At 36.4% G+C, this 26,166-nt stretch overlaps 3 protein-coding genes and 1 long non-coding RNA gene across 4 annotated transcripts; 3 read left to right on the forward strand and 1 right to left on the reverse strand.

Annotated features, from left to right (window-relative positions):
- Positions 1–3,705: 3,705 nt before the first annotated feature.
- LOC113320859 (NDR1/HIN1-like protein 10) lies at positions 3,706–4,901 on the reverse strand. The gene has a single exon (XM_026568754.1). The coding sequence runs from the start codon at positions 4,700–4,702 to the stop codon at positions 4,082–4,084; it is 621 nt and encodes a 206-aa protein (XP_026424539.1). The 5' UTR covers positions 4,703–4,901; the 3' UTR covers positions 3,706–4,081.
- Positions 4,902–17,716: 12,815 nt separating this feature from the next.
- Positions 17,717–19,743, forward strand: LOC113323330 (small RNA-binding protein 11, chloroplastic-like). Its single transcript, XM_026571618.1, has 5 exons — positions 17,717–17,913; positions 18,660–18,728; positions 18,821–18,927; positions 19,031–19,082; positions 19,264–19,743. Exons 1-5 carry the CDS (start codon positions 17,730–17,732, stop codon positions 19,278–19,280), a joined length of 429 nt encoding a protein of 142 aa, XP_026427403.1. The 5' UTR covers positions 17,717–17,729; the 3' UTR covers positions 19,281–19,743.
- A 2,981-nt stretch (positions 19,744–22,724) lies between these two features.
- LOC113323331 lies at positions 22,725–23,826 on the forward strand. Its single transcript, XR_003347548.1, has 3 exons — positions 22,725–22,974; positions 23,370–23,421; positions 23,566–23,826. It is a non-coding gene; the product is annotated as an uncharacterized LOC113323331 (long non-coding RNA).
- A 328-nt stretch (positions 23,827–24,154) lies between these two features.
- LOC113323329 (small RNA-binding protein 11, chloroplastic-like) lies at positions 24,155–25,942 on the forward strand. Its single transcript, XM_026571617.1, has 4 exons — positions 24,155–24,409; positions 25,038–25,106; positions 25,211–25,317; positions 25,420–25,942. Exons 1-4 carry the CDS (start codon positions 24,283–24,285, stop codon positions 25,606–25,608), a joined length of 492 nt encoding a protein of 163 aa, XP_026427402.1. The 5' UTR covers positions 24,155–24,282; the 3' UTR covers positions 25,609–25,942.
- The last annotated feature ends 224 nt before the right edge of the window (positions 25,943–26,166 follow it).

The raw sequence follows: 26,166 nt of genomic DNA on the forward strand, positions 1-26,166 counted from the left end.
TTTGTGCAATAGACAGACATGGTTAGGGAACCGTGGATCAACAAATCCCTGAGGTTGAGCCATATAAACTTCCTGATCAAGAGAACCGTGAAGGAAGGCGTTTTTAACATCGAGTTGCTTGATAGGCCAAGAAGAAGAAATCGCTAAACTGAGAACCAATCGAATAGTTACTGGCTTGAAAACGGGACTAAACGTCTCATGATAATCAATTCCATACCGTTGAGAATAACCCTTAGCAACTAAATAAGCTTTGCATCTGTCAAGAGGGCGATCTGATTTTTGTTTAACACGATAAACCTATTTGCTGCCAATGATATTCATACCAGGACGCCAAGGTACAAGCGACTAAGTGCGATTGCGAAGCAAGGTATTGATTTCATCCAGCATAGCAACCCACCATTCCGGAGATTTGGAGGTAATAGTGAAACTTGTGGGTTTAGCAGGTAGAGAATCATATTGAGATAGAAAACATTGCAACACAGGATACCTTGTATAGAAACAACCCTTAAAGATTCTTGGTTGAATTGTATGATCCTTCAATCTGGTAACCATAGGATGTACATTAGTAGTCGACTGTGGGAGCTCTTGAACATCAGACGAAGCTGGCAAGTCAGAAGAAGATGACACCGACAACACAGATGCAGGAGAAGATGAAGTAGACACGGAAGTGGAAGCTTCAGGAGAAGGTAAAGGCGAAGAACTTAATAATGGAAGTGGTGATGAGGATGGAGAGGTAATATTAGGAGAATACATGGAGGTTGGAGTGATAGAAGTAGCGGTAGATGGCGATGGAGGAATATATATAGTATAAGGAGAAATAGGGGGCTGTGTTGGAGACAAAGGAAAGCGAGTAGCCGCAACTTATTATGCCAAGTGATAAGGGTACGAGTGGCTGGAGATTGGGATTTAAGTTTAAGCTTAACACCAATATCAACAGGATATGGGAAAACAGACTCGTCAAAAACAACATGACGAGAAATATAGACACGATTTCTAGTAACCTCTAAACACTTATAGCCCTTATGCCTATCACTATAACCAATAAACACACATGGAAGAGTTTTTGGTTGTAACTTGTTGTGACGAAAATGGGACAAAAGAGGATAACAACGACATCCAAAAGCTTTCAAAAAATCATAATTAGGAGAACGATGATGTACAGCAACATAATGAGAAGTATTCGACAAAGATGGAGTTGGGAGTCGATTTATTAAATAAGTAGTTATGGCATAAAATTCAGATCAAAAATGTTCAGGAAGACCACTTTGTAACATTAATGCACGACCAGTTTCAGTGATATGTCGTATTTTCCGTTCAGCTAAACCATTCTGTTGAGGTGTGTTAGGACAGGAAAAACGACTTTGAATTCCAATAGCATTCAAATAAGATTTCAAAGGATCAGCATACTCAGTACCACCATCAGTTTGTAGGACCAGGATGGATGGTGGAGAACTGTTTTTCAACCATGGTTTTGAAGTTTAAAAAACAATTAAACACCTGAGTTTTGTCAGACAAAAAATAAATCCAAGTGAAACGTGAGAATTCATCCACAAACAACAGAAAGTAGCGAAAACCACAATTAGATTGAAAAGGTGTAGGACCCCATAAATCAGAGTGAATAATGGAACCAATTTTGTTCGAATAAGATGTGCGAGACTGAAAAGGAAGACGATGGTGTTTGGCACCAACACAGCTAGAACATACAGATGGACTAGAAGATGAACTAGAATCTAAAGATAAGAACTTATTGTGTTTAAGAGAAAGAAAAACATTATTGTTCGGATGACCTAAACGCATGTGTCATATAGACGGGATATCACGGACTCCAATAGTTGTAGCAGAAAAATCTGAGGTATATGATTGCTGGAAACTAGGAAGAGGACTGCAAGAGATTGGATACATGCCAGCTTCATTCTTTCCCTTGTACAGAGGAGCTCCCGTTCGTCGATCCTGAATACAAAATCCATAACGGTCAAAAACAAACACACAGTCAATATCACGTGTAAGCTGGCCAACATACACAAGATTCTTGGCAATGGAAGGCACATGAAAAGTATTTTTCAAAAGTAACTTTGATGCAGGAGAGGTAATAGTGATATCACCGATTCCTGAGATAGGTAAAAGTTTACCATTACCAACAAGTACTTTATCATTACCATTATAATCCACCCGATTCATCATCTGAGAAGCATCAGATGTCATATGAGCAGATGCAACTGTGTCAACAAACCAATGATTTTCATACGGCATAGACTGGACATGCATTGCCGAAAAAGACTGAGGTAAATCAATATTCTGAGCTTGAGTGAGACGAGCACAGCTTTGAGTGGTATGTCCATTATCTCCACACCACTGACAGGTGATGATAGTTTATGGATATGGACCAAGTACAGATGGTGCTGCAAAACCTCGATTTGAATTCCAATTTCCACGACCATATGGCCTGGTATAGCTATTTGGAGATTGGGAACCTCCATTAGTACTTCGTCCAAAGCCATTGTTATTCCAGTTACCATTAGAATAATTATTAGAACTTCCACCATAGTTCCAGTTTCCACGACCACCACCATTCCAGTTATTGCAACCACTATTGTTCCAGTTACCACGTCCAAAGCCATCACCTCATCCACGAGACGAACCACCAGAGTTATAAGATCCACGACCACGAGAATGTTGTAATTTGAGCCACCAGAATTGTTGTAATTTGATCGACCACGACCAACAGGCGAAGCACCAGCAAAAAAGAAGGTTGGTTGTTGGAGATCAGAAACGTTATTTTGCAGATTCTGCAGGTACCGCAGATGAGAATCATGATGAAGAAGCAAAGCATGCAGTTCAGTGAAAGTTGGCAGGGAGTTCGAGCAATAACCACAGTGTAAACATTGGTCCAATCAGCACCCAAGCCACGTAGGGTAGTTGATACAAGCTCAAGATCAGAAACAGGTTGAAGGACTGCTGCCAAAGAGTCAGAGATTTCTTTAATCCTCAAAATATATTCAGAGATGGAAGAGTTACCCTTATGGATTGTTGAGAGATTTGCTTTGAGTTGGAGAATACGAGCTGGATTAATAGTTGCATAAGTGCTGCGAAGATATTTCCATACGTCATGAGAATTGCCACGACGAACACATTCAGATTTCAAAGGCTCTGTAAGAGAACAGTTTATCCAAGAGATGATAGTTTGATCAATGACTTCCCATTCTTCATATGCAGAATTGGGTGATTTTTCTTCAGTAACTGAATCAATAAGTTCTTTTGATGGTACCTCATACGTATCTTCAAGGTATTTGTAAAGGCGTTGAGACTTGAGAATGGGAACAATTTGAGATTCCCAGAGGAGGTAGTTAGTTCTATCCAAGAGAACTATTTTGGTAGAAGAAGGTAAGTACGGTGCTTTTTCAGAAGTTGACATAAGAAAACCAATGCTAATAGACGTGGAAGCAGCAATTGTTGGAGATCCTACTTCAGATATGGCTGGACTACTTTGCGTTGAGGTTGTCATAGTAACAGAAAGAAAAGGAAGAAGATTAGAACAGGGTTTGTGAAGAAAAAGGTTGAAGACTAGGGTTTATGAGAAAGAAAAGTTTTTGAGACTATGGTTTATTAGAGAGATCGTTCTGGCTCAATACCATGAAAGATTGTGAAAGCTCTCTTAACCTTATTAGGTTTACGAGAGATATATTTATAATACTCTATATGGATACAATGACTATTTGACTCTAAATACATGGATCCAAACATACAGATGGACTGGACATAAGCATATACATTCTACATAATTAAACCTTTGATCCGTTCTCAATACTTACACGTACTGCGGTGGTAGTCACTTGGGAAATATTCCAACAAGAAATTTTGAGAGACTTTGAGAGAGTCCAATGGCTTCTACATGTAAATATTGCCTTTTGAATCAATTCTAGAGGTGGTAATGAGAGTAATAAAACCTGTCTATAATAAAGTATCTAAAAGATGAAAATAATTCATAAACTTTTATGTACATATAGCCATTTTCAACCTTCATTTATTTGTTTGGGATGCATTAATTCAGGAAGAAAAAACTGAAAGGTTGAGATTTCAAAACTCAATCGGATGATTCCAAGTTCACCGTAGATACCTTGCACCTCTTATTAGTGTTAAATACTCCACCAGTTATTGTTTGGTTATTAGACGAAGAACCCAACAGCGGAAGTTTCAACAATCCGCATTTAGCGATGATACCGACGTTGCTGCCCCTTCCACCACCAGCGTACGTCAATTTGGATGTCAGGTAGAGTTCTACATGAATGATATAACTTCCATCTCTCTGATCATTGTTGAAATCCCTAAGATCAGGACCTCGTAGTTTTAACGAGGTTTTTCCCAGAAATACAGGACTAATGACTGTTGTGTTCTTGCTGCCTTGCCGGAAAGGCGTCAAAGAAACCAAAGCCAAATCCTTACCGTAGCAATAAGTTGTAGAGCCAATATAATAGTAAGATATACTCGTCTTCTTGTTACTGTTCCTCAAGGAGATGTTCAGTGCCAGATTGTAATGAAGTATGTCATCATTGGTTAAGTAGAATTTTGTCAATGAAGCATCAATGACATGGAACTTCATGTTTTTATATAGGAGGACACCTAAAAATACGATTAGACATACAAATCCTCCGATGAAGATCACTGTGGTGAGCAAACAAGAACAACAAAGACATCGACCACCCATATATACAAAATAGCTATAGAGATCCAAAGAGACATATTTAATTTCAAAAAAAGAAATCTAAAGGTGCTGAACTTTAGAATGGCGGCCTATGTGATGGAAGTTGATGAAATAGTCGGGTGTTGATGAATCAGAAGTAAACTAAAACAAACAGGAAGATTTTGGATAGATTAGATGATGATGGGATCTTACATTGACATGGTCAGACACAACTTTGAGAAGTTAAAAATCAAAGTCTAAACGAATAATGTATACCCAACTTGAAGCAGGAAAATAAGTGAAAATATTCAAGAGCTTATAATAATCATACACATATCTCGAACCAGGTGGCGTGGACAAGTCAAACCAAGACCAAAACGAGATGTTCAGACAAAGAATTGACTTGGTACCTGTCCAGCTTCATTTTCTTTTCTCATTCAAGCAGTGACGACCAGATGACCTGGGCTAATACACTGGCTTAGGCCGGTTCGTATGGGGTTGACTAAACCCTCCATTTGCCATGTCGGTTGGCCTGGAAAACTGGTCGAGCCACTATGGAAAATAAGTTAACAGATCGAGTCTCCACCGAACGGTTGAGACTAGACATATCGGTTTTATGAAGATCGCTAGCGGCCGAGACTCGACCGCTACCGGTTGTCATAAACCCGTCGGTCTTGTAATCGTCACTTATTAAATAGTGAAGTAACGGTTATTCCCCCCAAGTCTCCCTATAAATTCACCCCATTCAATTCAATTTAATCACACCTCATTTTCTCATTAACTCTATCATCTTACTCTTTTGTACCTTTAATCCTCTGGTTAATTTTTATTTTCAACTCATGGTGAGTTTGGATGTAGAATTTTAAAGGTGGAATTTATGGGTTTGGAGGATTTGGTAAAATTACGTTTCTCTCTGTATGTTTGGTTGCCCGAATCCTTGGAATCACGTTTCTTACGGGGTTCAGTTTTCCAGCAAATCTTCCATATGAGTCTGATGTCTCCCCTAAGATTTGCTAGGAAACTTATCAAGGGATTTATGGACCCACTTTTTTTTTAACTCTAAATCCCATATAAATGCAGTTTTAAGATTTGAGGGTAATACCAAACGGTACAAAGACTTAATACAAGAAAACTCTATAAATGCTAGGAATTTTAATTGAGTTACCAAACACACAAGGAATTTACATGAATCCCAGAATTTATAATCCCATGGAATTATAAATTCCTGTAAACGGTGAATTCTGCAAACAAACCCACCATCAATGGATTCTGACAAAGAAGTGCGTATTCATATGGATCGATTTGAAGAACAATAAAGAATATTTGTTCAGACGTTGAAACAAATTGATGATGAGTCAGATGAAGATAAAGAACTAACCAACAATTTGTTGCAGCTATATTCATCGGGGCAAATACCTAGAGATCCAATTCACAAGAAGATATATACGTATCGAGGTCGGGATGAATGGAACGAGAAGCTGATGCACGATCATTTTCTTCCCGACTGTGTGTTCTATGATGAAAATTTCCAAGGCCGATTTCTCATGCCCCGACATTTGGTGCTAAAGATTATTGGTGAGCTTTGTCAGGTAGAACCTCAATTTAATTATCAGTATGATGCACTGAATATTAGAGGTCATGGCCATGAACAAAAGGTTACTTCGGCCTTAAGGTTCTTGGATATCACAGACCTCCAGATTTTAATGATGAGTACCTTCGCATTGTCAAAACAACCGCGTACAAGTATCTTTCGTTGTTTTGCGAAACAATGATTAATCATTTTGGTCCAACCTATTTATGAAAACCAACTGACGCGGATGTTAATGAAATATTAAAGCAAAACCCGGAATGCTGGGTAGTCTTGACTGCATGTATTGGGTATTGACCGGATGCTCTACCTGTTGGGCCAGTCAGTATAAGGGTCACTGCGCAAAACCAACGGTTATCCTTGAGGATGCTGCTTCTTATGATTGTTGGATATGGCACGCTTTTATTGGTCTCTCCCGAGATCTCAAAACGATATAAATATTTTGCACAAATCGCCTTTGTTTGAAGATTTAAAGTATGGAATTTCTCCTCAGGTAAATTTCACTATCAACGGGAATCACTACACTCATGGTTATTAATTATCTTGCAGATGGAATTAATCCAAAATGGTCAACTTTAGTTCAATGTAACTGTTAGCCACCTGCCGGTGAAATGGGTCGTTCATACTCATATTTCAATAGTAGAAAAATGGAACTGAGAAAGGATGTTGAACGGGCTTTTGGAATTCTGAAGCGTAAGTTCGCAATCATTTGTGGGTCTTATCGTGGTCTAAGTGCTCGTGAAATGCATAAGACTATGCTGACTTGCATCATTATGCATGACATGGTAATTCAGGAAACTCGTCGTAATAAGAATTGGACTAACCATCAAGATGAAGACTTAAGGACTGAGATTATACCATCAAGAGGATTACCTGCAAGGAACTATGCGCAAATGACTAGTCATATTGAGAACAAAAATCTGTATAACAGGTTAAGGGGAGATCTCAGAGCGAATATGTGGGCTGAGTTTGGAAGAGATGGAGGATGAATTGAGTAGTGTTGTTTCATTTGTTATTTCAGTGTTGTTTCATTTGTTATTTTATAGTTTTGTTTTGAAGTTATTTAATTGTTGAAGTTTCATTTGTTGTTTCGTAGGTTTTTTTTGAAACTGTTTAAGTTTAAATTTTTTAACGGTCATTAAAATTAGCGGTATAGACTCAATCGCCAACATTCCTTATAAATATACCTTCACTTCATCCATTTCAAAATCACACCTTCATTTCTCTACAAAAACTTCTCTACTTTCTGGGTAATTTATGGATGATCCTAGATTCATCGAAGATGAATATTTATCCCTGTGTAGAAACTATGTATACACTACCCGAAGAGAGGTGAAGAAAGATCGTTGAACGGTTTACCTAGTATGAGTTATTTGGGTAAAATTCATGATGCCTTTTGCACAGAGATAGGTAATCCTAATAACCGGGATCGTGCTGCTTTGTTTTGCCGATTCATGACTATCAAAAAAGATCTTGTGGATTTTATAGCTATGAAAAGGACTGTCACTCGATATCATCTTAGAAGTGACACCAATGCTGAATTGGGAATACGAACTCGAGACGAGTGGCGAAGATGGAAAGGAAAAAATTTCGAATACGAAGCGCATTACCAAATTCTTAAGGAGTTTCTAATAACTCGTATGGGATGTTAGCTTAAGTTTAGTTTTCATGGATTTTATCAAAGTTTATGTAATGAAAAAACTAGAACAATTTAGTTATAGTCTTAAGTTTAGTTTTCATGGGTGTTGTCAAGTTTAAGTTTTAATGTAATAAAAAAAAAACCTAGAACAATTTGTAATGAAAAACTAGAACAATTTCATTCACCATAAGCAAACTACTACATCCTCATTAAAATTAAAGCTGATACATTAATTAATTAAGTGACTCTACTTCATCGTGGTCTTCATCATCCTCAACTTCAGCTTGAACTCCAAATTGTTTTTCTTGTTTCTTTTTTCTTCCAACTCCTCTGCTAACCTGTCCATCTCCATCTCCCATACCATCAATTGTCTGGTATTCATTGCTGAGGTGTTTGCATTTAGAATCTTATTCTTGTCATAGTCTTAAACAAATTTCTCTTGAGTTTGTCGATGTTTTTCCTCTCCCTAGTCAAGAACTGCCGGTCTACAGCTCTTTGTTTTTCGACGATCTTCTGATGCTCTACCAAAGTATCCAAAACACCTTCACTTGATTCTCCTGCTTGGGTAGATTTTCTCGCTGCACTTGCATGAACTCTTCCTAATAATTTTCTCTTGATCGCAGTATTGACATTCAAGTTGGAATTGTTGTTTGTTGTGGTTTCTGGTGAAGAAAATGAATAATTCAAAGGGGGATGAGATGATTGAGATGGTTGTGAAGCTGGCGTTGAAAGTGAAGAAGTGTATGGTGAACTTGCAGGTATATTCTGTATGTTTTCTAACAATTCTGAACTATATTTTGGCAACACTTTCAAAATATGATAACAACTTTTATCCCATGTTTATGGTGCCAATCAGTTCGACACTTTCGTTCGACATCAACATCGACAAGACCGCTCGCTCGAGCACGAGCAGCTTGCATTATAACAGCAACATACAAGGCAACTTGGGCGTTGATTATAACGAAGCGACCGGACTATCCATTTGCATAGCGATCATTGATGTTCAAAATGCGGGGGGTCTAACAACCACATCTAACAATTCGTTTGGAAATCTGAGAGGACTTACTCCAATACACTTTCTAGAGAATCAACTAGACAGTCAGACTCAATCTAGAATAAAGTATATCAAAGAGCTTAATATCACTAACTCTTAATTCAATCCGCAATCAGTAAATAGAAATCTGCGAGCCCGACTGAATATAAGAGGAATTACTTGAACAGTACCAAAGACCAATGTTCAAGTGTCAATCAATGTAAATTAACAACCAAAGGTTGGATATTCTAATTGATTGATCTTAACCCACAACTTGTGATATTTCAATTATATAAAAAAATTTAATGCGGAAAAGAAATAACACAGACACCAGAATTTTGTTAACGAGGAAATAAATGCAGAAAAACCCCGGGACCTAGTCCAGATTGAACACCACACTGTATTAAGCCACTATAGACACTAGCCTATTACCAATTAACTTCGGACTGGACTATAGTTGAACCCTAATCAATCTCACACTGATTCAAGGTACAGTTGCGCTCCTTACGTCTCTGATCCTAGCAGGATACTACGCACTTGATTCCCTTAGATGATCTCACCCACAACTAAGATTTGCTACGACCCAAAGTCGAAGACTTGATAAACAAATCTGTCTCACAAAGAAAAGTCTATAGGATTGAATAAATCTGTCTCCCACAGAAATACCCAAGAGTTTTTGTACCGTCTTTTGATAAATCAAGGTGAATATGAACCAATTGATAAACCGGACTTATATTCCGAAGAACAACCTAGTATTATCAATCACCTCACAATAAACTTAATCGACTAGCGAAACAAGTTATTGTGGAATCACAAACGATGAGACGAAGGCGTTTGTGATTACTTTTTTATGTTTCCTATTGGAGATATAAATCTCAAGCCAATTTTATAATTGCACTCAATCACGATAGAAACAGCAAGATCAGATCACGCAACCACAAAGAGAATAGTTGGGTCTGGCTTCACAATCCCAATGAAGTCTTCAAGTCGTTAACCTACAGGGTCTCGAGAAGAAATATAAGGTTAAAGGAGAATCGACTCTAGTTATGAAACTAGTAACACACATGAGGTGTGGGGATTAGGTTTCCCAGTTTCTAGAGTTCTCCTTTATATAGTTTTCAAATCAGGGTTTGCAATCCAAGTTACCTTGGTAACAAAGCATCAATAATCACCGTTAGATGAAAAACCTGATTCAACCAAGCTAATATCTTTCAACCTTTAGATCGAACTTAGTTTGTTCCACACACAAATGTAATGTACCCTCATTTAGGTTTATATAACCGTACCTAAACGTGTACACCATGTTGTTTCATAAATAGTTAACCGAGGTTAGCCATATGGTTACTCTCATATCAACCTTATTCATCTTAACCATAACTAGTTCAAATGACTCAAATGAAACTAGTTAAAGAGTTGTTCAATTGATATATTCTCATAGATTTATTTAAGAACACAATTGAAGCAAAATCGGTTTGATTCACTAGAATCGATGCATGGACATTATAGACAAGGTTTGCAAAGATTGCATTCCTTATTGATAAATGTTTTAGGTTCATGTACAACCGATCTTAGAAAGTAACCACTTAAGTATGCGTACGGGTATGCGTAATTAAGTAACCGGATTTGAGTTTTTTTTAGTTTTCAAACTCAGCAGAAATTCACAGACGTGAACTTTCCGCTAGTATGCGGACGGTTACGCATACTTTAGGTAACCAAATGAGTTTGGGTTTGGTTTTCAAACTCAGCAGAAATTCACGGATCTGAACTTCCGCCAGTATGCATACGGGTACGCATACTTACCCAGTCTTCTATAACCTTTTTGTATATACACAAGAATGCATACTTTAGGTTCCTGGTTTTGGACTTATACACTAATGTGCGAACACACTATGCTTATATCCAAAGATGGTTACAAGACTATAAACTCTTTATTTCAATCATTTAAACATTCTTCTATAATGACAATAGCCGTTTTCACACACTATTAGCATCAAAGCAATTTTCAATATATTGAAATAATCATTATCGAAACATTCCGGGTCTTACACCAAATGACTGTATCACACAAACCATGTAAGATGTTACTCGGCAATTTTCTCATGATATAAGATGAACTTGGTCGAAGCGAAATCTTAACAACACATATTTCTAGAAATATGTAAGCGATATATACTCAGCTCGAAATCTCAAATGTGTATAGAGAAAACTATATCGTAACACGACTTATGTCTCAATATAGGAGATAGAGTAGAAATAGACTTTCCAAGTGATAGATGAGTTTAAGTCTCCACATACCTTTTGTCGATGAAGTTCCACAAGCTCTCCTTAGTAGTTCTTCGTCTTCAAGTGATAAGCGCTGTGAAGTCTAAGCTCAACTTCACAGACTATGTCCTAGTTCGAGACCTCTATAAATAGGCTAGAAATCAAGACTTATAGTTTTGATCACTAACATTGACAAACATGCTTGAGATAGAAACGCATGCGAGTTCGACCGAGCAGTGCTCTAACAATCTCCCCCTTTGTCAATTTTAACGACAAAACTATCAATACATATGGATTATAAAATAAATAAAAATTGTTGCTTCTCATCCAAATGCTTGATCTCCTTGGCATCTTCAACGCGACTCGAAATCTTCGTCACTTCCAAGTACTCCATGATCCTAAAGGTTGTAAGTTCAGCATCATAGTTGTTGAATATCCGTAGCGATAACAATGAGAGAACAAATGCTCTCGATCATTGTTACACAATGTCATAGCATTATTACACGGCATCAAAGTTCAATTGTATCATAACTTTGACAAAAATACTATGGTGATATGTATCACTTCCCCTTAGTCAATACTTCATCTCGACATGAAAACCACTCCCCCTTACATAATGATCCGTAAACCATATGTATTTTTAGTATCACACTACACATTAATTCTCTCCCTTTTTTTCAATATAAATTGGCAAAGGTATGAAAACTAGTGGGATCCTCATGAAATTTATATAGAGATACTTCATGACCAAAAGAGAATACCATATCAACTTATTTAGATGCCATCATAAAGCCGAAGCTAAGTGCATTCATTAAGGAGTTTATAAAGATACAAGATAACCCCTATAATATTCCACAGCCGCACTCCGCACAAAAATTTGGCAAAAAGAACTCTCCCCCATAAAATGTTATTCCCGAAGGAACAACAAAAGCGACCTTACTTTCACAAGAACAGAAGGATTTCTTTGGACATAACCAAATCACATGAAAACATGAATTTGAATCCAAAGTATTCAATTGAATTATCCACAAAAAAATTCATGATTAATCCAATCGAAATGCACAACTAAATTAACCACAAGAAAACCCATGGTTAATTCAATTGGAATTACACAACTAAATTAACCACAAAATTAATCAATTCAATTGGTCATGCTCGTCATAAGATTACTTACGGAGCAACAACTAAACTGACCACAAGAGAATGATCAATTCAATTGGTCAAACTCAAAAATAAAAAACTTATGGAGCAACACAGTATATGCACAAAACTGTGGATCGGAGATCGACCAATACTGCAGAATAGACAAGGATTCATTCTATTTTCCATCACTATTTTCACAATGACATATAATAGACTTAATCCTTGTAAACAAAAGTTTTATCCTTTCTTCTATAAAAACCATGACATAAAAGGCTTTAACTTTTGTAATGTCAAAAGTTAATTCTATATATTAATACTTTCACACCGACATAATAGAGATAACTTTTGAACAAGTATGGGACAGTCACAGGTTCATGGACATAAACGACGTATCCCATAACAATTTGCAATATATAAAATCACAAAGATTAAAATTACAAAAAATCATCTTCCAAGTAACTTAGAATTTAAAAAAATAGATCTAAAAACATTGAAGATGAAAATCGTTGGATATAGCTCTGTGTACTCACAATAATGGCTATTCCAAACCCTAGTTATTCTTCTAAAAACACAAAAGATTTAATAGACAATATAAACCAAAAAAAACTCAGAAACAAAGCGTAATCACAATCCATAATCAAAGTTCCTGTACGGAAGCTTCACTGGTATCAAGACCTTCAAACTTGTGACTAACTGTATCAATTGTATCTTCGGAGAAGATATCCTCATTCAGAAGATCCTTAACTTGTGACTTCATGAGAACAAGGTCAAAATCAACCTTTTTCAACTCAATTCGTAGTTAAGATCCTTTATAGAGTTCTCGAGCTTCAGTTGAGTCTTCCCAAGATCAGTGAGAAAACCATGAACTACTTCAGCAGAGACCATCTCAGCATTTTCTCGATCTTGATGAGAAAACGCATAATAGCATGAGGCACATGATTCGAGTTCTTCAGACTTAACAAGGGTTCTTTTCTTCTTCAAAACAAACTCCAAATAAACTGAATCATCAATTGAATCGGCTGGTAAATCCCAAGAACCTGGAGTAGATCCCATCCTTAAAAGAACACAACAAAATTATGCGTACTCTATAAAAGGTTTGGTACTTATAGGTTACACAAGAACCAAAGTTTAGGTTTTCCAAGTTTGGTCCGTGCATGTGTGAAAAGAGATACACGCACGTACATAGACTTACCCTTATACCAAACGGTTGCGAAGAAGATATAACACATATTTGCTTAATGAGTAAAAAACTCAGCTCTAAAATAAATTTGTTCTCAAAAGAGAAAAATTTAGATCACAACAATTTAACACCCCTTTTTTTAAAAAAATAAATAAATTATGCAACAAAAAGTGTTTGTAATTGATAAACCAGCTAAGAACGATAAGAAGATTGCTGGAGATTCAGAAACACATTTTGTCAGCAAGTATACCTGGAAAAAAAAATATCTCACTCTGTCAGGATTTTTGAGAGTGGGAATTCAACCTGTGATTAATTAGCCCAAGTATGAGCCTTGAGCTCATTAAATGAACGTTGTTTCTGGTTAAACCTCTTTTTCCTGATCTTTGGAGGAAAACCATTATGATGTGAAAAGTTATCATAAAAATTGCTATCATCAAAATATGACGCATAGTGCTTATTCTCACCTAAATAATTTTTCCCAGAGGGAATAGACATCCTATTGATAGTTTCTTTATATCCTTCAATCATCATTTTTAAGTTATCTTCCATACCTCCATTTTTTCTTCCTTCTTCTGGTATCTTTTTCACATCATGAACAACATAATCTCCTTTCTTAATCGAAGAATATCAATGAGTTCTTCTTCGTAGATATGGCTTAGGAATACTGTTATGTGTTTGAACATTTTAGGAACACATTGAACTGACTTTGCTGGTGGCCTACACAGGGTGAGTACTAAAACCAATAGGTTTAGACATACGAATGGCAGTTACTCCTTTGAGAAGTAAATCTAAGGTGTGTTGAAGACGAATAATAGAATTGTCATTCAACCTAGAATTCCTCTTTTGTTTACACGGCCCTTTTGAATCACAAAAGAGACACACTTTCTGATCACCTGAGTGATTATCCAGAAAATTCTTAACACCATTGTCGGGAGAATTCTTCCTTTTGTGTGATCTAGGCTTCCCTTGAGAAGAAGATACATGCACATCTTTTTCAACATAAAGGGTTTTTGGTTTTGCTTTTGAACCAGTAATTTTTTTAGTTAAATCAGAAGCAGTTGGTATGGCCAACTCTTTTGAACACTTTTGAAATGAGAGTTTACTTAAGAGATGTTCAATTTTCAAAGCATCCTTTTTGAGACTTTCCCCTTGAAGAATCTTTAAATGAGAGTCACGCTCACATATCATACCAACAAGGACATTGACTTTGTGTTTCAACCGGTTGACATTATCATCCTAGATTCTAACAAGTTTTAGAATCACTTCACTCTCTTTGGATGCATCCCTTTCAAATTCAAAGTCAAACTCGTCGGTAAGGTGGTCAGGGAAACACTTGTCAATGTATGTTTGTTTCCTTTGAACACAAGGTTCTTCTATATTTGAGATTGACAAATCTTTCTCTTTAATAGACTTTAAGGAAACGAAACTTTTATTTCTGGCAATGCGTTTATCAGAGACAGTATCGCCCATCCTCAGATCGCTACAAACACAGACTTATGAGGTCTATAACGTGTTTGGCTGCTCAGATACCAATTGAAAATGCGGGGGTCTAATAACCACACCCAACAATTCGTTTGGAAATCTGAGAGGACTTACTCCAATACACTTTCTAGAGAATCAACTAGACAGTCAGAATCAATTTAGAATAAAGTATATCAAAGAGCTTAATATCTCTAACTCTTAATTCAATCCGAAATCCGCAAATAGAAATCTGCGATCCCGATTGAATATAAGAGGAATTACTTGAACGATACCAAAGACCAATGTTCAAGTATCAATCAATGTAAATCAACAACCAACGTTTGGATATTCTAATTGATTGATCTTAACGCACAACCTACGATATTTCAATTATATAACAAAATATAATGCGGAAAAGAAATAACTCAGACACCAGAATTTTTTTAACGAGGAAACCGCAAATGCTGAAAACCCCGGGTGCTAGTCCAGATTGAACACCACACTGTATTAAGCTGCTACAGACACTAGCCTATTACCAATTAACTTCGGACTGGACTGTAGTTGAACTCTAACCAATCTCACACTGATTCAAGGTAGAATTACGCTCCATACGTCTCTGATCCCAACAGGATACTACGCACTTGATTCATTTAGCTGATCTCACCCACAACTAAGAGTTGCTATGACCCAAAGTCGTAGACTTGATAAACAAATCTGTCTCACAAAGAAAAGTATATAGGATTGAATAAATATGTCTCCCATAGAAATACCCAAGAGTTTTTGTTCTGTCTTTTGATAAATCAAGGTGAACAAGAACCAATTGATAAACCAGACTTATATTCCCGAAGAACAGCCTACTATTATCGTGGAATCACAAACGATGAGACGAAGGTGTTTGTGATCACAAACAACTTAATATCTTTCAACAGTTAGATCGAACTTAGCTTGTTACACACAAATGAAATGTACCCTCATTTAGGTTTATGTAACCGTACCTAAACGCGTGGACCATGTTGGTTCAAAAATAGTTAACCAAGGTTAGCCATATGATTACTCTCATATCAACCTTATTCATCTTAACCATAACTAGTTCAAATAACTCAAATAAAACTAGTTAAAGAGTTGTTCAATTGCTATATTCTCATGGATTTATACAAGAACACAATTGAAGCAAAATCGGTTTGATTAACTCGAATCGATACATGAACATTATAGCCATGGTTTGCAATGATTGCATTCTTTATTGATAAATGTTTTAGGTTCATGTACAACCGATCTTAGAAAGTAACCACTTAAGTCTGCGTACGGGTATGCGTACTTAAGTAACCGGATTTGAGTTTGTCTTAGTTTTCAATCTCAACAGAAATTCACGGACGTGAACTTTCCGCCAGTATGCATACGGGTAAGCGTACTTTAGGTAACTGGATGTGTTTGATTTTGGTTTTCAAACTCAGCAGAAATTCACAGACGTGAACTTCCGCCAGTATGCGTACGGGTACGCATACTTACCCAGTCTTCTACAACCTTTTTGTATACACACAAGTATGCATACTTTAGGCTCCCGATTTTGGACTTATATACTAATGTGCGAACACACTATGCTTATATACAAAGATGGTTACAAGATTCTAAACTCTTTATTTCAATCATTGAAACATTTTTCTATAATGACAATAGCCGTTTTCACACACTATTAGCATCAAAGCAATTTTCAAGGTATTGAAATAATCATTATCGAAACATTCCAAGTCTTACACCAAATGATTGTATCACACAAACCATGTAAGATGTTACTCGGAAATTTCTCATGATATATGGTCGAAGCGAAAGCTTATTAACACATATTTCGAGAAATATGTAAGCGAGATATACTCAGCTTGAAATCTCAAATGTGTATAGAGAAAACTATATCGTAACACGACTTATGTCTCAATATAGGAGATAGAGTAGAAATAGAGTTTCCAAGTGATAGATGAGTTTAAGTCTCCACATACCTTTTGTCGATGAAGTCTCACAAGCTCTCCTTATTAGTTCTTCGTCTTCAAGTGATAAGCGCCGTGAAGTCTAAGCTCAACTACACAAACTATGTCCTAGTCCGAGACATCTATAAATAGGCTAGAAATCAGGACTTATAGTTTTGATCACTAACATTGACAAACATGCTTGAGATAGCAATGCACGCGAGTTCGACCAAGCAGTGCTCTAACATATGTTCATAGTTTCTTCACGAAATTTAGCAAATATGTTATCCCACAACTTGGTAGATTGTTGTTGGGCACCATCGACACTATCTTGTGTAAAGAACACATAGATTCTGCAAATGCTTTCATCTTCGGCTACGATAAATTTTGGACCTCTAATCTTCTTACTTTTATTAGATTGAGTATTAGATTGAGACATATTAAAGAAATTATACAACAGGAGCGAATGAAAGAGTTGGATGATGAAATTTGTTTTAGATTAACAAATGTGAAGAGTAAAGAAGAGAAGATGTGAGTTAAAATGGAAGAGGAATTTAGTATTTATAGGGAAAGATTTATGATCGTTGGATCAGATTCTACGTAGCGGTGTAGACTAGACCGTCCGGTCTTATAAAAGCCGCTAACGGTGTAGTCTTGACCGACTCGACGCTTGGTAAAAACTTGACCTGGCCAATTTAGCCACTTAGCCAGGCCAGTTTGCCAGCTCCATAGTGGATGTAAAAATGACAAACCTATGTTTGCCATGCCCATAGAAATCGGCCCTATGCTCAGAAACAAAATCCTGAAAATAAAAGTTGCGAGAACTGCCCTAAGCGCTCTAATGGCGCCTTTCAGAGGAGTTTCGCGTATCATTCGACAACATGCACCGTCAAACCCTTGTTTTCAACGCCTCCTCTCATGTCAGCTCACCTGTTCCAGAGGAATCGCTTCTAAGCTTTTCATCAAAGGTAAAAATTTCTCCTTTCTAATCTGTTCGTCTCTAATCACTTATTACTTCTCCAAGAAAGTGTTTAACATCAAATTGATTTTTGTTCTCCTAGGAGATGTATATATGTATATTACCAGGAAGAGATTCAAATTCAATGCTATTCATACCTAGGTAATCGAGATTACGAAGCAAAAAGAGTAAAATTAGGTAGAATGACCATCAAAATTGAAGATGTTATGGTACCGGATCTGAGCTCTTAACACTCAGGCTTATGGTAATCACGATGAATAAACCAATCACATTAACGGTAGGTTTCAGGAGCTAATCATGGCAAAGCTAGAGTTTTATGCAATTAGTAATGATTGTCACCTAAACAGCCTGATATCTGGAAGATCTTTAGTTGGTCTATGACCGAGTAGTTTAGTTGTAGACAATATCAGGCTGCTGTCTTACTCATGAGACCGTGTAGCAGAAGTAAGTTTGAACTGATTTGTGAGAGATAACTAGTTAGATGACTAACCAAGTTAAGTGAAGTTCCAGTGTCTGCTTTGATCATTAGCCATAGAAAACCTCCACGTTTAACTTTGCAGAGGCTCTAAGTTACCCTAACAACGACATAGTCATACTGAAATCCTACAAAACTGTGCGTTTTCACTCACTCCTCCATGTTCTGTGGAATTATCATCTTTTCTTTTATTTGTTTTTTCGCACTCTTTGGTAAGCTAAAAGCTTTATTTATTTATTCTGTGGATGAATAATTTGTAGGCTTATCATTCCATACAACCGAGGAGGCCCTGTCAGAAGCCTTTTCAAAATATGGCCAAGTAGTTGAAGGTGATTTTCCTTTGTTCCTTCTGTTGTGTTTATCTCCATTCCATTCAGCTAATTTACTATTCTTCAGTCCTGACATGTTTATCTTTTGACAGCTAAAATAGTAATGGATAGAGTTTCAGATAGGTCGAAAGGTTTCGGGTTTGTTACATTTGCATCATCGGAGGAAGCCAAGAATGCCACATCAGGAATGAACGGGAAGGTGGAGAATTGTACTTTGTTTTCTTCTATAAAGAAATTAGTTTTAGTACTGGTTAGTCGATGTCTATAAAATCATGTTGATTGGCTCTTTCTGGGTTTTGCAGGTACTGGACGGACGTGCTATTTTTGTGGACAATGCAAACTCTGTCAGAACAGGTATGTTCGAAAAGCTTTCTTTTACATGTACTACTTTTGATTATCAGAATGGACTACAAATTATCAGAAAAGGTATGCACTACAACTCTTGATTATCAGAATGGACCGCAAATTAGAACACTGATTTATTTTGTGTCAAGTTCCCTATCATTCAGTTTTCTCACCATCTTGTGTTATACAGTGCAATCAATTCATTAACATGTTCTGCAAAGAGTTGCTGATCCCATGATCATTTGAGGAGAAACGGAAGGCTCTTGGACGGTGTTGAACTAACTCGTGTCGGAAAAAGGATGCATCTGTCAGTGAGGTTCTGTATAGCTCTTTATAATTCAATGACCTGTCCATTTCCTTTTTCTCCCTTATCTATCAAGATAAATGTAGTTCATTATCATGTGAGATAAAGATTAGTAATCATATTCGGTTGTAATGTAATCCGCTTTGACACACCTTTAGCTCAGTTTGTTAGTAGTACATGTGTACATTGTACCCGTTTGGGTTCGTAATCAGGTTTCTCTCCTTGCGAGAATAAATTTGCAATGTAAAACTGCATTATGGTTGCATCAAGAAGAGCAGAAAAGACTAGAAAATTTTAGATCAGGAGCCTATTAACAACTTGTAAGGATTTACTAGGATCAATTACATTTTCTTTTTTCCTACTGAATTGATGAACAATTTTCCGTCCTGTCATACTTATGATCCTGTAATATACCTAGCGCAGGAATATGGACTCCTACAGGAATGTCTGGTCCTTTAATAGGCCTGCAGGAAGGAGAAGATTATTTTATTGAGTTGTATTTTTATTTTTAAGTTTTGTCGATACCATATTTTTTTTTTGGAATGAATAATATTAAGAAAAATATGTATATTTTTCCCCAAATTACCGTGTAAGTAAAAGAATCTGATTTTTTTTAGGTCTTTAAGATTTTTTGAGAAGATTTTGTTGCCCAAAATAAAAGAATATTAATATTTAGATGATTTTTCCAATATGGTGATTCGATTGCATTAGACAAATATGGTATTAGATAAACATGTATATTCGATAAACTCTTGTAAAAGCATGGTCAAGCATAAGAAAGACCTTATAAGACCCGCCAACTGAATTCTAACATCATTTATTGCAAACTTGCAGTAATCCCACCTTTTTAGCTACCTAGAAACATTATGAAAATGCAGGTGTTGAGAAGAAACCTGCTCCTAGGGAAGATGATTATGGAAATGATGAGAAAACCTCTGCCCCGGAAACAAGAAGAAGGTTTATGATTTACTTGGCCAAAAATGTGATCCTCTGGGGGAAGTATGTGGTTTTTTGATTTTTTTTGTGTGAAATTTTCTCTAATGGGGTTTCTTTGCATGTGACTTCTGCTATATCTAATGCTTTTTGCGTAATGAGATTTCTGGTATTTGATATTTGCAGAGGTATGATGCAAGGATTTTTTATGAGTTTCTCCGTAGACAGATGTTGGGGAGTGATATGGCGAAAAACTGGTATGAACTTTGATAAAAATTGAGTAATGTTTATTTATGTTTTAGTCAGATTGTTTTCTCGCATTTTGATTACTTATCTTAATGAGATTTAAGCTTAAGCTCAAACGTAAACCTGTTTCTGCTAAAGTCTATCTACTTTAATATAAATTAACCTAAAAGTGTAAATAGAAAACATAATGTTTCTTCATCTAGCTTAACCACGATAAGAAATTTTATATAGATTTTTGATATAACAATTCATGTTGGTCCTTTAGGGATAAATTTTTGATGTGGGCGTTCTTTGATGGGGGTATGAGGGACAAATCAGGAGTTGACATGTGTTTTTCATATTAATTGATTCAACTAATTTTGCTTCCAAAAATATCAAAGATAAAATATAAGCAATTAAGATAACCAATATTTTCTTAAAAAATAAACTTGTCTTGTTTTTTTGGAAACAAAATTTGTTGGAATCAATTAATATGAAAAACACATGTCAACTCCTGATTTGTCCCTCATGCCCCCATCAAAGAACGCCCACATCAAAAATTTATCCGTCCTTTAGGAAGTTGAATACATGTAACTGATCTGAATAATTGATCTTCCCATGATATTACTCACACACATAACACATATATTACTAGACACACGTACAGCTAGTATTACTAATGTTCATGTTGTTGATTCTGCACTTTATAAGTGGGTAAGCTACTTAAGACTTTAGGGCAGACTAACAAGGCTGTCACTAAGCTTCTTATTCGGTGGGAAGGGAAGTTTGTCGATGCCTTGATGGTGCTACTTGCGAGTTGTAAGACGATCTTATGGAGCAATTCTCTGAATTAACGCCTTGAGGACAAGTCGTACTTAGAAGGGGACTGCAATGTTACGAACCTACAATAGTTGTACGTGTGAGTAGTATTATGTGTGTGAGTAATATTATGGGAAGATCAGTTACATGTATCCAACTGTCTAAAGGACCAACATGAATTGCTATATCAAAACCCTATATAAGGTTCCTTACTGTGATTAAACTATCATCGAAAAAATACTATGTTTTCTATTTAGCCTGTTAGTTTAATTTAGATCAAAGCAGATAAATTTTAGTAGAAACGGGTTTGTGTTTGAGCTTAATTGACATTAAGATAAGTAAGCAGAGTGCGTGAAAACACTCGGATTGAAACATAGAAAAACATTACTCAATTTTTATCAAGGTTCATACCAGTTTTCGCCATCGCACTCGCCGATATCAATCTATGAAGAGACTCATAAAAAATCCTCGCACATCCCTCGGCGAATACCAAATAGTAGAAATCTCATTATTAAGAAAACATTAAAAATAGTAAAAGTCACATACAAAGAAACCCCATTACAGAGAATTTCACTAAAAAAATTACTTCCGATGGAAGACTACATTTTTGGCCGGGTAAATCATAAACCTTCTTTTTGTTTTCGGAGGTTTTCTCATGATCTTCGTAATCGTCTTCTTTATGAGTGGGTTTACAGTTTGCAAGCGGTTATGTTAGAATTCGGTTGGCCGGTCTTATAAGGTCTTTCTTATCCTTGACCGTGCTTTTATAAGAGTTCAACGAAAATACATGTTTATCCGTATGGGAAAAAATCTTCTAAATATTGACATTCTTTTGTTTCCGGTAACAAAATCTTTCCAGAAAATCTATAAAAAATCAAATTCATTATAGGGTAACAAGATCTTTTCAGAAAAATTTTAAAACCTAAAAACATCAGATTTATTTACTTACATGGTTATTTGGGTGGGGCGATAGATACTTCTCTTAATATTACTCATTCAAGAAAAAAAAAACGTATCGACAAATCTTAAAAATAAAATAGTCTTCTTCTTCCTGCAAGCCATTAAAGGACCAGACATTCCTATAGGAGTGCATATTCCCGCGCTAGATATATTACAAGATCATAAATATGAATTGACGAAAAATTGTTCATCAACTTGGTTCAAGAAATAGTCAAAAAGTATGCAGCATTGACAATTAACGCAATAGTTGACAGACTAAAGAAAAGGACACCCCGTAGAATTAGCAGTTACTAAAATACACCTGTTATTTTGATAATCGCTAAAATACACCCACCATCCACAAAACCGTTAAGGCTCACCGCCTCCTTATCTAACCATACATTGAGCAATTTCATTCAACGTTTAAAAATCGTTCCCATACGTAAAAAATTCCTGATGTACCCTTAGGCCTAGCAACTTAACTAAAATCGATGAGAGATTGAGAGGTAAAGAAATTTCGTTTAGTTTCTAAGGTTTCTTTGCTGCGCAACTAATTTTTGTCTGAAAAATGGAGATTCACGAAAATTGATCGTAGAAATTAATATGTAGGTCTGATTTGAGTTGTTTTACAATGCTTCGATCATGAATTTGTTGTTCGGTTTGTCGAAATTGGTGAGTAAGGTAAGTTAACAAATTTCACTTTGGGGTTTTATTTCCTTCAATTTGTGTAGTATAATTTGGGTGGTTTTGCTTAATTATTATGTTCATTATTATTATTGATGCATATGGATGTTATTTTATGTAGTGTCTGATTCCGCCGAAAATGATAAAATATGGTAGGTTGATGAGAAACGAGCCTAACCCTAAACAAATATACTGCACGGGAATACTTTAGATTCGAGAAATCGGTCTGTACAGTTTTGTTCAAAATCAAGAAATGATTGTTCCAGGATCATATAGGAAGGAGAAGGGTTGGTCTTAGGGAGAGAAGCAGAGAAAGTGTTTAAGATGGGTGATTAGTTTAGTACCGGTTAGTCTATAAAGTCTTATTGGTTAACTCTTTTTGGGTTTTGCAGTTACTGGACGGACCTGCAATTTTTGTGGACAGTGCAAATTTTGTCAGAACAGGTATGTTCCAAAAGACTTTCTTTTACATGATTATAAGTTGCACTACAACTCTTGGATATCAGAATGGACCGCAAATTAGCACACTGGTTTATTTTGTGTCGACTTCCCCATCATTCAGTTTTCTTACCATCTTGTGTTATACAGTGCAATCAATTCATTAACATGTTTTGCCAAGTGTATTGATCCCATGAATCATTTGAGGAGACACAGAAGACTCTTGGACAGTGTTGAACTAACTTGTGTCGGAGGAAGGATGCATCTCTTTAATGGGGTTCTGTATAGCTCTCGATAATTCGATGACCTGTCCTGTTCCTTTTTCTCCTTTCTCTTTACTGTCAAGATAAATGTAGTTCATTATTATGTGAGGTAAAGATTTGTAATCATATTACCCATTTGGGTTTGTAATCAGCTCTCCCTTGCGAGAATAAATTTGCAATCTAAAACTGCATTTTTGTTGCATCAACAAAAAGACTAACAAAATTTAGGTGAGGAGCCTATTAGTAAGGATTTACTAAGACCAATTACCTCTTCTTTTATGGTCCTGTAATATACCAAGGTCTCATGCGAGGATATGCACTCCTACAGGCATGTCTGGTCCAACAGCCCAGGCAAGGCAACTACGGCATATGCCTACAGCCAGGAAAAGAGAAATCTATGCAATGCGTAAGATCCTCAGCATGGACGGTTAAGATCTTCGTTGTATAATAATACATCAAATAAAATTGAGCTCTGAAATCTCTGAACCTGAACTAATTTTCCCACGTATCCTGAACTCTAAACCCAATTCTGAGAAATGTTCCCTTTCTGTTCTTCTTTTTCTTTTCGGGGCTCGGTAGCAGACGAAACTAACTAATCTCTTTAATGGCGGCGTTCAAAGGAATTTCGCGTATCATTGGACAACATACAGGTTTTAACCCTAGTTTTCAATACCTTCTTCCATGTCATCTCATCTGTTCAAGAGGAATCTTCTCGAAGGTCATCGTCAGAGGTAAACTATCTCCTTTGTTATCTGTTTTTCCTCAAAATTACTTGGTAAAGTAAAATTTCTTACTTTATTTCCTTGGACGTTGAATTGTTTTCTGATCTCCAGTTTTCCTCTAGGGTTTAATCTTTTAGGAAGAAAACAGATCCTCATGAAACATTCGAGAATGAATCAAGTTTGAATGGTTAGCATGTTTATTTTCTTCCCAAATGTTCAGTCAGAAGTAGGCTGTAATAGATATATTAGTAATTGCTGCCACTATGGATTCCAGTGTGTTAGTTTTGACCTAGTTCCAAGCTACAATGTAATCATTTGGAACAAATCATAGTGAAATCCCTAAATTCGAAGAAATTGTGCTCACTTAATTCTTAGGGGCCATTTTGTTGTGATTGGCAGGACTCATTTCTAGTCACCACAAGAGGACCTCCTACATAGGAGCTATTAGTAAGATGACTGACCAAGTGGAGAGGCATTTCACTGTTCGCATTGCAGTGACTGTGCAGGAATTTGAAAAACATTCAGCGGCACATTTATGCTAAAATTGCCAATTATTGATAAACTCGAACTCACTCCTTTCATATATTTCATTTACATCTTGTTGAATTTTTCTGTATCTATTTGGTTTGTTCAACAGGGTTACGTTATTCCACAACAGATGAAGTTTTATCCGAAACCTTTTCACAATTTGGCCAAGTGGTTGAAGGTGATTTTTCCTCTGTTCCTACCGAAGTTCAGTTAGACAGTTACTATATTCCACTTCCCCTTCAGCTAGTCTACTTCAGTCTTGACATTTTTATTGTTTGACAGCTGCAATGGTAAAGGATAAGGTCACAGATAGATCTAGGGGTTTTGGGTTTGTTACCTTTGAATCAATAGAAGAAGGTATGGACGCCATCTCAGGAATGAATGGAAAGGTGAGGGAATTGTTCATTGTGCTCTTTCTAAAAGGTTTATTTTAATACTTAGTTTTACAAACTTGTGTTTATTCAACCCTTCTGTTCTGTGCGGCGGTGCAGGAACTCAATGGACGGGTTATTTCCGTGGACATTGCAAAACCTGAGAGAACAAGTATGAGGCATGAGATGCCGATAGCAAGTGGCCCTCCTGGATCAAGTATCGACGATAAACCTAAAAAGTCAACTCCTAAAACCAAAAGTAAGTCAAAGAAAGTAGAAAGTAAAGCAGCTTCATCCGAGGTGTCATAGCAGAATTTCCAGATGCAGTTGCAGCTCTTGGTTTTTTGGGGAGGCCTGAAAGAGTGGAAGATTTTTAGTCAGCAAATGATCTTTCTTTCCTTTCTTGTGCAATGATGGGCAGCATTGCAAGAATGATGTAACTTGTTCCTCAATAAATATCACAATAAAGGTTACTATAAGATGAGCAAGTGTGTTGTTCTCCATCTTCTCTCTGAGCTCGCATGTTTTGATAGTCCAATAGATTTGTGTTCTTAAGAAAGAGCAGCAATGTTAAAACTATTATTTCTAATTCTATTTTGTAAATAATTAAATAAAAATATCACTGAGATTATTTAACTGTGAATCATCTAATTTCACATGTTTGATGCTGACCTCTTTGATTTTTCCCGCAGTGACAGATCTTTGAAAGTTGTATTGCTGAAGATGAGATTGGAAGCATTATAACCCTGCTATTTATACTGCTCACCTTGTGACGGTCCTCACAAATTCTAATAAGATGTTAGAGAGAAGAAAGTGCTGGACAAATCTCTTTGGTTATTTTGATTGATTGATTTTTCTGCATACAAG

Source organism: Papaver somniferum, chromosome 11 (genome assembly GCF_003573695.1).
Source record: "Papaver somniferum cultivar HN1 chromosome 11, ASM357369v1, whole genome shotgun sequence".
Taxonomy (NCBI): domain Eukaryota; kingdom Viridiplantae; phylum Streptophyta; class Magnoliopsida; order Ranunculales; family Papaveraceae; genus Papaver; species Papaver somniferum.